General features: G+C 30.2%; 1 protein-coding gene across 1 annotated transcript in view; it reads left to right on the top strand.

The window, feature by feature from the left end:
- Nucleotides 1-3,975: 3,975 nt before the first annotated feature.
- LOC117175960 overlaps nucleotides 3,976-12,748 on the top strand; it is a 48,233-nt gene continuing 39,460 nt past the window's right edge. The window contains exons 1-3 of the mRNA XM_033365839.1: nucleotides 3,976-4,100; nucleotides 8,957-9,096; nucleotides 10,435-10,659. Coding sequence (XP_033221730.1) covers nucleotides 3,976-4,100; nucleotides 8,957-9,096; nucleotides 10,435-10,659 — 490 coding nt within the window. The remainder of the gene's footprint in view (nucleotides 4,101-8,956; nucleotides 9,097-10,434; nucleotides 10,660-12,748) is intronic.

Raw genomic sequence — 12,748 nt, 5'->3', positions numbered from 1 at the left:
AACTTTCCATATTGATATAGATAACCATTTTAGTAACATAGAAGAAGTTTAGTTATTTATTTTTATATTTCATTCAAAAAACCCTACATTTTGAAATATATGCTTTTTAGGCATTTTGTATTTAAAATTCAACAAGCACCTATCATGACCATTTGAATCAGTCAACCTTAGTCCGATCTGATTTGGAAAAGCGATTTAACCTTAATAAAGGTAATTTTCGAAAACAGAATGTTGATAATTTTTTCGTTGAAAAATGCAAATTTCTGGTTGAAAATAAACCGGTGTTGGTTGTGAATTTACTTTTTTAATTAAAATTGACATGTTTATGTTGAAAATTCAATTTGTCGATAGAAGGTTCGTATTATCGGCTCGAAAATTCAACAATTTGATAGAAAAATAAATATTTTTGCACAAAACATGAGTGCTTTCTCGAAAATTGAACTACATTGTTAATAATTTATCAACTGTGTTTAAAATTTAAATATTTTGATAATATTCTTTTTCTTCTTCCTTAAAAATTTGATTGTGTCTAAATTTCATTATTTTGTTCATAATTTAATAATTTCATTAAAAGTCACCTTTTTAATTGTATATTCAACTGCTTGTTTTAAATTTCAACTTTTTAGCTCAAAAGTTCAACAATTTTGATTAAATAAATTTTACTTGTTGGTTTAGAAATTCATCTCTTTTTTAGAAACTTAATTTTTCCTATATCAAAACTCAACCATCTGATTAAAAGTCTTTCTGTCTAGTTCAAAATTTATCAATTCTGTTTAAAATTATTCCATTTGGTAGAAAAAAAATTAAATAGTTGAGGATTCATGGATTTAAAAAAAAATGTTATTTTATATAAAAGATTCGTTTTTTCAGCTGAAAAAATCATTATTTTGTTATAAAACTCAACTACAATTTGTAAAAATAATTTTTTTAGTCAGAATTTGATCAACTAAGTTAAAAATTCATTTGTCTTGTTGAGATTAGTTTTTTTCTCTTTAATTTAAATTAAATTTTTTAAACTGGAGACTTAATTTTATGTTTATTTGTCCATCTAGTAGAAAAGCAATCAAATGCGGACAGTAGAAGAAGACACAAAAATCCAGTCAAACAAAAAAAATTCCGAAGGTCATCTAAAAAATTTTGTGTTTTTTTTTTCATTTTCTGAAAATAAAATAAAACTTTGCAAAAAGTGATCAAGTCGGAAATTTGTTTCAAAAAATTTATTTGCAAAATTTGCCCCTCATTTCCCCACAGAAATTGAAGAAAAGTGAAAACTTGAGTAGGTAATTATGTATAAAGTCAGCCTCCATCCTGTATTAATTTTGCAAAACATTCGAGATGTAGAACATTATTAATTAGTAATCCAGCGAAAATAGCTAATGTGGCATTTTTGGTTAGCAAATCTTATAAATGTCGTGAGTTGATAATTATTTAAAAACAGTAGTTTGGTGATTATGAATTAACTTTTGTTAAATATATATTTTTTTAATGGATTTATATATTTAAAAATCTTTGAAATTGTTCGACTTTTTAAATACTATGAATAACCATACAGCGAATTCTTGAATTTTGAGAAAAGTGGTCTCAAAAATATTCAAAATACGCTCACCTTTTCAATTTTTATCCTAAATGGCTGACTGACGAACTTGACCTTGAGTTTAGGTCATTAAAAATTCTTAGTTCTTCTCAAAACGTGGACATTTAACAAACACTGGGTGAGAATGTAAAAAAACCATTTTAAAAATTTTTTTACTCTACTTTGCATGAAAAAATGTTTTGTAAATATTTTTACTTGGCTTGTGTCGTGTGTGCAATGTTTGAATTTTGATCAGTTTTTGTGTGGTCAAAATTAGAACTTTCAATTTTTCGAAAAAATTAAAAAAGTTGATATGATAATCTTGTAGGGCAATCGAAAAGCAACATTTTTCTTTTCAAGTACTATTAAAAACTGTACAGAGAATTTTTAAATTATAAAAAAATGTGTATTAAAAAATTTTCAAAATGCTCTCACTTTTTAAACTTTTATCCAAAATGGCTGGTTAATGAATTTAAGCTTTGTTTTAGGACAATACACGAGTATAACAAAGGCCAATCTAATAGATTTTTTTTAAGTAATCGAGTTCACAGACAGACATACAGACACACAGACACGCAGACAGACAGACAGATTCGTAATAAGTTTTTTTCTAAATTTTCAAAAAGTGATAAACTCTCTGCTCTAAGAAATTTTTTAGATGTGTGTAATGTGTGTTTGATTAATTGTGAAACTAATGATATTTTTCCGTGTTGAATTAGAAACTTTTGAAATCTTATTTTTGTGGAGGTGGTGTGGCCTTATTACAAGTTGCAAAGTATAACATTGTGCTTGTTTCAATAAAGTTAAAAATGATACAGAATCACGTTTTTTAATTAGAATTTTCTAGCTGTCACGTATTACTAAAAATTTATTTTAATTTATATATGCAGCCCTAACAAAATTAAGATATTTTGACTAAGCAACAGAGTTTTTGAATTACAATTTTTTAAGAATAACTTTAAATATTAAAATAGATAACTATTTTAATAATAGATAAGAAATTTTTGTCAATTCTTTATGTTTTCATTTCGTTCAAAAATGTTAACATTTTGAAATACGCAAATACAGCTGCACAAAGAAATCTTTCAAATGTTTAGACATTTTGTATTTAAAATTCATGAATCAGCTTTTAAGGCCATTTAAATCAGCCTACGTTTTTTCTTATCTGACTGAGAAAAGCGATTTAACCTCAATAAAGTTAATTTCAGGAAATCGAATGTTGATAACAATAATTTTTTTATATGGGGAAAATTTTTAGTTTTCTCGCCTAATACTTTTAATGTATTAAACATAAGCTTTAACGTTTTTTATAAATATTCTTTTTTATTTTATAAATTGTAAGAATGGACGTTTATATAGAGCAGGTTTATAAGATTCATCCATTGTTGAAAATCTAACCTCTTGCTCGAAAGTTGAACAGTTTTGATCAAAATTAATATCCCTGGTGGAAAATTAAAATATTGGATTCAATTTTTTAAATTTCTTATTTGCTTACAATTCCTACCGATTAGCTATAATATGTACTTTCTTGTTAAGTATTGAAAAATTTTCTATAAAAACTGCCTTTTTATTCGACAATGTAACTGCTTTATTGAAAGTTAAACTGCTTCGATTGAAAAATAAACACTTTCATTTAAATATTTCTCACTTTTTGTTTTTAAGATTTATCTCTTTCTGTAAAACTGTTTTTGTTTTCAACTTCAAAACTCAACCGTCCAAACAAAAATATTTGTTAGAAATAAAACAGCTTAGTTGAAAATGTATTAATTTTGTTGGAAATTCTTCAACTTTTAAAAATGTCTTGGTAGAAAATAAATTATTTTCGCTAACAAATTCATCAGTTTGTTATAAAGCTCAACTCAATTTGATAAAATTCACTTTTTAGATGAACTTTCATGAATTGAGTTAAGAATTCATTAATTTTGTTTAAGTTTGTGTACTGCATCGATAGAATATTTGATAAATTACATGAAACTATATTCCTTCCATTTTTTTTTTTGATTTTATGCTACTATTGACCCTTTCTCAAAATTTTAAAGTCAGTCCAAAGTCTGCCATTTCCGCCCTAAAATGTTGTAAACATTTGCCATCTTCGCTATTTGTTATTTATAATTCTTGAAAGCTTGTGCAAGCATAAGTATTGTTGTTAAAAAATTAAAACAGGAAATCATAAGCACATAATAAGATTATATCGTTCTATGTGGCCTAGCCCCCCCCCTCCCCTTTTTTTAGGATGAATAGTCAAATTCTTGAAGATTTTATTTTCAGAAAAGTAGCAAATAAAAGGGATTACTTATCCGCCCCACTCTTCATTGCAAGCCCAGAAAGTATATATTCGAAATTAAAGCCTTACTTTTTGCAGTTTTTACGAAAAGATAATTAAAAAACACTTTTTGTGAGCAATGAAAATTCTAACCGCGATTTGCGCATTTAGTTCATTTCTGTATTTAGCAATTTGTCAACCAAGCACGGAACACAGCTGGAAACACTTGTGGCCATACGTCGGTCAACCTAGCGTACCACACTGGTAAGTATTATTACTTAAAATATTTTTTAACATTGTACAATTTTATTAAATAAATTATATATCTCTGTCGAAAACTATATTTTAATTAACAATTAATTCAATGTATACAGGGTTGCTACTAAATCCCCATTGCGAAATTCTCTACATTTTTCTGACTTTTATCTGACTAATTTTCATTTGCTAAAGACCAAGGAGATTAATTTTGTACCACTAAAAACGAATTTGCCACAAAATAAATTTTTTCACCAAAAAGAGAAATTTTCAAAAAAAGTTTAGAATTTTCAAACAATGACGAATTTGTAGTAAAGAAGGAAAAATAATCAAAAATATTAAATTTTCATGAAAAAATACTATTTTTTCACTTAATAGTGTGAAATATGTAAAAGTTTAGCTTTTTAAAATATTTTCGTGTCATATTTCGGTTGCTGGGGGGGGGGGGGGGGGGGGGGGGGGGGGGGGTACAAATAAAAGTTCGCAAATATTTTAAATTTGTGTTTGTTTTCCGTTTTGGTAACTTTTTTTCTGAATAGATTGTCCCGAGTATAAAATACTTCCAGGCGATTTCAAGCGCTTAACGAGTTGTTCCATCCGTCAAGTCGATTGCAATAAATGAGTGAGACTAGTTCTTACAAAAAAATTCCCCCTATCGTTGAACTCTTTATTAAAAAACTACTAAAGTTACAGATTGTGAATTCGCCCGAGGGAGAGATGACTGCGTATTTTAGTGACGAGTGAAATTAATTTTCATATATCTATTTCACAAGATCTATTTGAAATTAATTTACTTAACTGAAATGTTTATTTTCGTGTTTCATTGCACGAGGTCCTCATATTTAAACAATGTACAAGGCGGTTACGAGAAAGCACAATTTTATTTAATTTAGATTTAGTGACTAAGTTTTTGATTCCCCTTCTTATGAGTAGAATTATTTTAATGATGACACATTAACATTTCCAATTTTGAAAAATTCTCTACCAAATCACGTTACTTATCTAAATTCGAAAACGGTCTTCATTGACAGTTTTGCTTGAATGGAGCAGCAACCGGGAACGTCTATCTTCGCTCAAGCTCTTAGAAGAAGAGGGGAAGATACCTTGCTTTGGAAAATTTTTTTATTGTTCCTAATGAGATAATACAACATTTTTTGTACATTGTTCACGTAGTCTGCTTCCAAGTACCTATTTTCTACGGGGAAACTTGAACCTGTCTAGTTTTGTTTATAATACTGTTGCATCAATAGTAATAGTGAATGTATGTATCGTTGATGTAAATATTGCAGGCAAAAATTGAGCAAAAAACCTACGAGTAGAGAACCTTAAACCTAAGGCTAAAAGATAATAAACTGTATAAACAAAACAAAGGCAGTGAAGGTGTTGAGGCTATTATTACTATCACGTAGACAATGGGTATCGCTTTGCGGATAATTGTAATTACTGACAATCAGAATTGAATACTCGTTTCATTTTATTAGTATATCGTAAGGCATCTTATACTTCATTTTAAAGGGCATAGCATCCTTTTCTAGTGGTTTGGCTTCCTGGAGTTCCGGTAGACTCATTTGATTCATAAAGAAGTCATTTGTAAGTTTGAGAATGTATTCCGAAATAAATGGAAGGTTCAACTGCTTATGCAGGTCAATGTTTCTGGCTCTAAGAGGAGAATTAGTAATCATTCTTACCATCTTGTTTTGAAAGTGTTGGATTTTTCGTATATTTGAGTTACACGTGCTGCTCCAGACTGGTGCAGCGTATAAAAGTGTGGGTCTAATTATCATAGTGTATAGAAAGATTTTATTTTTCATGCTGAGATTACTTTTCCTGCGAAGCAGACAATAAAGTATACCCAGAGATTTGTGTCCCTTTTAAATAGCATTATCAAGATGATTACTATGATTAAGTTTGAAATGTAGCATGAAGCCTAAGTATTTGACTAAGCTTCTGCGTTCAATTATTCTACCGAAAATTTCAAAGTTAGGTAATTCTAATCTCTTTTTCTTTATATGATAATTGTTACTTCTTCTTGTAAAGAGGATAAGTTCTGTTTTCTCGATATCAACAATAAGCTTCCACTTATGAAAAGATGTTATGACTGCATTTGTGATTTCCTGTAACTTTTGTAACGTTTTGGTGTCTTTGCGATATCGTAAAGACATCGTCAGATCATACGACTTATTTACGATATCGTAAAGACACCTTAAGGACGTAGAAATAGGATGTCGTAAAGTTGTCGTAAAGATGTCGCAACGATGTCGTAAAAACGTCGCCAAAACTTTGTGCCCACTGGGGTATCATTGGCAAATAATGAGAGCCTAATATCCTGACGAGTAGGTACGAGTATGTTATTAATGTAGTATAAAAAAGGAGTGAGCCCAGGATGGATCCTTGGGAAACACCAGCATTAATGATGTGCTCCTTTGATGAAGTGCCGTTGACAGTTACAAAAAACTTTTTATTTTTAGTTAGCTTGCAATTATTTTAATTAAGTATATTGGGAATTTAAGTTTCTGCAGTTTGTAAATAAGGCTTCTATGTCACACGGCGTCGAAGGCTGTTTCAAGATCTAGAAGAACCATGGCGGCTGAGATGTTCTTATTAAAGTTAGTATGTACTTATACAGTTAGTAACTTTGATCAATTGCTGAACTGTATTTCTTTTGCGCCTGAAACCAAACTGTTTATGCATAAGGAGGTTAATTCGCGTTCGAAAATTCAGCTTCTGTTATAAAATATTCGTTTAAAAATTTTTGCAAGTGTGGGAAGCAGACTGATTGGTCGACAGCTTGCTGGGAATAATTTATCCTTTCTTGGCTTGTGAAAGGGTATGATGTTCGTGGTTTTCCAAACTTCCGGAAAGTAGCACAGAATTAGGCAGGTATTAAAAATGTACATAATTTGAACATAAGGCTTTTATGGCAAATTTTTATGTAAGATATTCTGAATAGTGGCCTGTCCTGGGGCCTTCGTAGAGCCAGTTCTCATGACAGCTTTTTTGATCTCTTTGGGCAAGGAAAAATCTACATATTTAATTTCGTGAGGCAAATGCGCAATTTCTCGGTTCTTATAATTGAAAAGTCTATCAGTTTTTGAGTTTCCCATGTTTTCAGTAAGATGATAGACAGATTTATAGTTTTTTATAAGTCCTATATCAACGAGACATGAAAGCCCTGCTAATAAGGGATAGAGTGTGAAATTGCCCGGGTATAAAATTTTGTACATATTTCTGAGTGCAAAAGAATACAGAATTTTTCCGTTTGGATTACCAATTTTGCAATTCCAGGCAGAGTGCTTAGCATTAAGATCACCATATAAAAGACCTTTATTTCCTAACCTGAAGACTGTCTCTAAGTCTCTTGTGTTTATTTTAGTTCTTGGAGGGTTGTTAGCAGCAGAAATAATTGTATTATCGCAGAGTTCAATCGCAACACATTCGAAACTATCAGTATTAAGTGCAAGTTCGGTATAGTTAATTATATCTCTAACTAAAATAATTATCCCTCCAGTAGCTTTTGCTTGCGCCCTATTTTTTCTTACTACAGAGTAACCTGTTATCTTAAAATTAGATTGTGGCACCAATCTGGTCTCATTTCCTAACATGATGTCTACCTTATGATCCTGAAGAAAGTGCGCAAGTTCCCTAAAACTGCCTCTCACCCCATTGGCATTCCAGTTCAGGAGAAGAGACGGGTACGGAATCAATATAGTCTAAGAGCCGAGGCCGTTTTTGACGAGTTATTAGGTAACGATTCTGCCACAATTGCCTGATTGTTGAGAATATACGGATCACAAAATGTGGCTTCTCCAGGGCTAATCCCGGGGAGAAGGTGTTCAATTACTCATTTGAAGTTGTAAAAAAAGTTATCAGAATAAGTCATGGGGTAACGGCTTAATCTTTCTGTTTTGAATGTCAGGACAATTAGACAATATTTCGTGCAATTGGCAGAACAATAGGCCGGTGCGGAAGGAGGGGCAGACCTATCTAGAGGTCTAAAAAAAATATGTCATTTCAAAGTTATTTTCTAAAACCCAAATCCCCACCCCCCTTCCACACCGGCCTATTGTTCTGCTAATTACACCGAAAATTGTCTAATTGTCTTTACATTCAACGCAGAAAGATTCAGCCGTTACCCTATGACTTATTTTAATCATTTTTTGTACAAATTCGAATGAGTAAATAAAAAAACCTTCTCCCTGGGACTACCCCTGGAGAAGCCACATTTCGTAATCAGTATATTCTTAACAATCAGGAAAATAGTGGCAGAATCGTTACCTAATAACGCACCAAAAACGGCCTTGGCTCCTCTACTAATATTTATAGTGCATTGTTCCCATGCTATCCCCACTTATTGGCTTATGGACCCCCAACTTTGGCATGTGTAGGTACTGCGCTTGCGCTGGCTATGCGTAAGAAGAACACGACGCGGCTCACTATTTCCATGGTAACAAGTTGTCGCATCGTGTTTTTCTTAAGCGTCCTAGCGCAAGCGCAATAGGTCTGCATTCCTAAGTTGGGATCAATTTATTGGTCGATGGCGCGCGCGAATGATTCCTTACCTCTAATTGGTTGTCCACTTTTGAGTTAGAGGCGTATCAATATAAATATTCAGCCGTAGCTTTATGATTTAATTTTTAATATTAAAATAAAACTGACCTTGGGACGTTAGGAGCGGGTGGGGGTTTCGCCGGAGAAAAAATTTAGGTATCTTTCATAGGCAGTCGGGAGATGAAAATTTATTAAAAACGCCTAACGTAATTTGCGGACGACTTCGTATTTCCCAGAAATCCGTACCCTATAGCGGCCCTGTATTTAAAATTCTGTCATACTTAATTTGCAAAATTTATACCAATTTTATTCCTCAGGTGGGAAAGACTTGTCAAAGAATGGGGATATACAGAGGTTGCATTCTTTCGTGACAACCAAGTCTTCTTCATAGACACCTATCAACAGAAACTCTGTTCCTTTCATACAGGGAATAGAAACACATATTGCGTTCATATAGGTAATTAAATACTTTTTATATTTTCTTCCTTCTTGGAATTATTTTCAATCGTGAGACTTTTAAGAGTTTTGCAGCCCTGGACAGCCCTCATATTTTTGCCCAAGATTCCGTCCGTCTGACGATCGTAATTCTCCTAAGAAAAGGAAGTGAGGAGAACGCAGACCAATCAGTGAAGTTATGAGAAATGTACTAGGAGAAGTAAGGGAACTGATAACTTAAAACCGACAAGTTTGAAGCCATTGCACAAAAAAAATTTATGTTAAAGTAAAGAAAGAATTTTCATTTAAATTGCTCAATGTTTAAGTAATATATTATATTAACTTTAAACAAAAAATTAATTTTTCATCAAAAAGATCAGTTTTCTATTTAAAAAGATAAATCAAGAAAATACATTAACTTTCAACTAAATAAGGCAAATCTCTAACGAAAAATGGAATAGTACAATTCTGAGTTAAAACATTAATTATCAACTGAACCAAAATTTCTACAAACTAGATAAAATTTTTAAAAAACTTTCAACTAGAAAGATGAATTTTCAACGAAATGAAATGAATGTTTAAAATTTCAAAGAACAGGTGAATTTTTAACAAGGAAAATCAATTTTCTACCGAAAAAAAGGTGATTTAAAAAAATAGTACAATTGTATTTTACAAAAAAAATCAATGTCAAATGTCATAGAACAACCTTTTTTAGAAAATAGTTGAATCCTCAAATAAAACAGATTACCATTCAACGTCTAGTACAATTTTTATCTTTTTTAAATGGACGTAGAAGAATTCTCTTTAAAAATTAACAGTTAAAAGCCTAATTTTCAATTAAAAATAAATACATTAAAAATATATACATTTAATAGATTAGTTAAATTTTCAACTAAAAAAAATAAATTTCCAAACCAAAAGATGATTTTCAACTCATTATATCAATGCGCTTACAAAAAAAAGAATTTTTAAATATATAGTGGAAAGTTAATAAAAAAAGTATGGGTTTAAAAAAAACGGGAAATGTTAAATTTAAAGTAAAAAGATTATTGTTCTGTGAAGTACAAATTTCACCAAAATACTTACATTTTCAAACAGAGAAATGAAGTTGTAACCCAAAAGATAAAATTCCAATCCAGAAGACAAAATTTTCTATTGAAGAAAATTAATTTTGACAAAACACATGCCTTCAACTTAAATGATGGATTTTTAAACAAAAGAATCTCACAGTAAAATATTTCGAGTAAGGTAAAGGTTGGATTTGTTACAATGGGGGAGGAAATGATAAAGTATGAGGGGTGTAGGGGAGGTCAAATTGCCTTTTACTTCCGCTAAACATTAACAAAAATTTCTTTCGTAGCCCAAGGTCTCGTGTCTTTTGCTGTTCCTGTTAGAGGCCATCCCGACAAGTTTGTAGTGGGTTGCGGTAAGGATATTATAATGATCAAATGGGACAGTTTCAAACATGCGAAATCTACTACTCATTACTTATTAAAATCCCCGCACCAGCCTCCTCAGGACCCACTTCCCTTAGGCAACAGAGTGAGTTATGGAGGAGTCGATTACGCGAATAGACTATGGTTTGGTAAATAAAATTTATTGCATTTACATTAAAATTTAAGTTAAACAAGATTGGGAATATTTATCCATTAGTGTTACGTAATTAAGATATGAAATCAAACAATTTATAATTGTGCGAAAAAAGTTGTCATTTGTAAATATATAAGCTAAATAGCATGCCTGAGAAAGTCCCTTAAGCGCTTGAAACAGTGTAGAAATATTGTCCACTATGGACAATTTATCGATAAAAAAAGTGACTGTGGCGTGAAACAAAATATATGTTCGTATTCGGTTTGACTCGGGCGACAAGTTTTATTATGAAAGATTACGATCAGACAATTATTACTCTAGATGAAGAATAAAAAATTAGAAAAATTACTCATAAAAAATCGATGTTTTATTAAATACAACTCGCGATTATTCGGCCGTTTGTTTATAAAAATGCTTGAAATTCATATGGAGTATTTTCAACGTATAAGAAATAGATAAAATCATGGAACTTTATTTAAGAAATTTAGATACTTGTTTTTGTTTGATAACAAATTTATTTTAAACGAGAACCACGTTTCGCCAACTTTGACCCGTGGTTCAGTAGTCGAAAAGCAATATTTCAAATAATTTATCACGAGAAAGTTGTTCACTAGACTTTGAAAAAGTTTTCCTATAAATTTGAGGAAAATCCAGGGCAGGCAACTATTTCGCTGCCATTTTTACAATTTTCGACCGATATTATTTACATTTTTAAGATGAATTTCACAAGGTCTAGTGAACAACTTTCTCGCGACAAGTTATTTCAACTGACATGTTGTCGATTATCGACCTATTGTTCAAAGTTGGCGAAACATGGTTTACGTTCGGAACTAATTTTTTTTTAAACAAAAAGAAGAATATAACTTTTTAAACAAAATGCGTTTTTTATAATTATCGCTAATATATTGAGAACATACCATACAAATTTCAAGCATTTTTATCGACAAACGGCCGAATTATCCTGAGCTTCATTTTATAAAACATCGATTTTTGAACGGAAAATTTTCTAATTTGGTATCGTTTATCTCGAGTAATAACGGCCTAATGAAAAAGTTTCGGAAATAATTTGTCGGCAGCATAGAGTTTAATTCGAAGGTATATTTTGTTTTACGTTTTGGTAACTCTTTCTTTATCCATACTTTGTTTCGAGTGGACAATATTTCTACTCGGTTTCGAAAAAATTAGTTAAAATTAAGTATGTAAATGTTAAACCTAAAATTATGAATAAGTAACTCGAAATGTAAGAAATATGTATTAGATTAAAATCAAAAATTAAAATTAAAATAAGTAAATGATTAGTTGAAAAATTATTTTTTTTCCAAAAAGATAGATTCTTAACAAAATATTTAAATATTAAAACAAAAACTAAAATGAAAGAAATCAGTTCACCATATAAATATGAACTTTTGACTAAAAGAGAGGAATTTTCATTTTAAAAATGTAATAGTCGGTATTTTAGCAAAGAACGGATATTTATTTTCGATGAAAAGCAATTGCATTTAACCAAAAAGGACGAAATTTCAAAAAAAAAGATATAAATCTTTAGCCGAATTTTCAACAAACAAAACAGTTAACTTTATCAACAAAAGGATACATTTGACCAACATTTTTTAATTTTCAAACAAGAAGAAATAATAAAATTATAAGTGAAGAAAATACTCTTTTATGAAAAAAAAGTCGAAATAATTGTTAAATTTGCAATCAAGGAGATAAATTTTGCTTGAAAAAAAGCGAAATGTTTAATAAAATATATAAATTTTCAACCAAGAAGATTATTTTTCTACAAATAATAAAAAATATTTAATAAGACAGATTAATTTTAAACAATAAAAGTACTTTCAAAAAAATTAGTTAAATTTTCTACTAAAGTAGTTTCATTTTCAAATAAAAAATGACTTTCTTAACAAATTAGTGAATTTTTAACGCAATAGTTAAATTTCCAAAAGTGAGTAAGAATTTTTAACTCAGAAGTTTAATTCTCTGTCAAAAAAGAAAAATTTGCATCAAACTACATACATTTTAAACCATAGCGTTAAATTTTCAAATAACAAAAACAAATTTTTAACAAAATCCACTAACCCTTT

Source organism: Belonocnema kinseyi, chromosome 7 (assembly GCF_010883055.1).
Source record: "Belonocnema kinseyi isolate 2016_QV_RU_SX_M_011 chromosome 7, B_treatae_v1, whole genome shotgun sequence".
NCBI classification, from domain to species: Eukaryota; Metazoa; Arthropoda; class Insecta; order Hymenoptera; family Cynipidae; genus Belonocnema; species Belonocnema kinseyi.
Note: the sequence above shows the minus strand (reverse complement) of the source record. Positions and strands in the feature narration are given on the sequence as shown.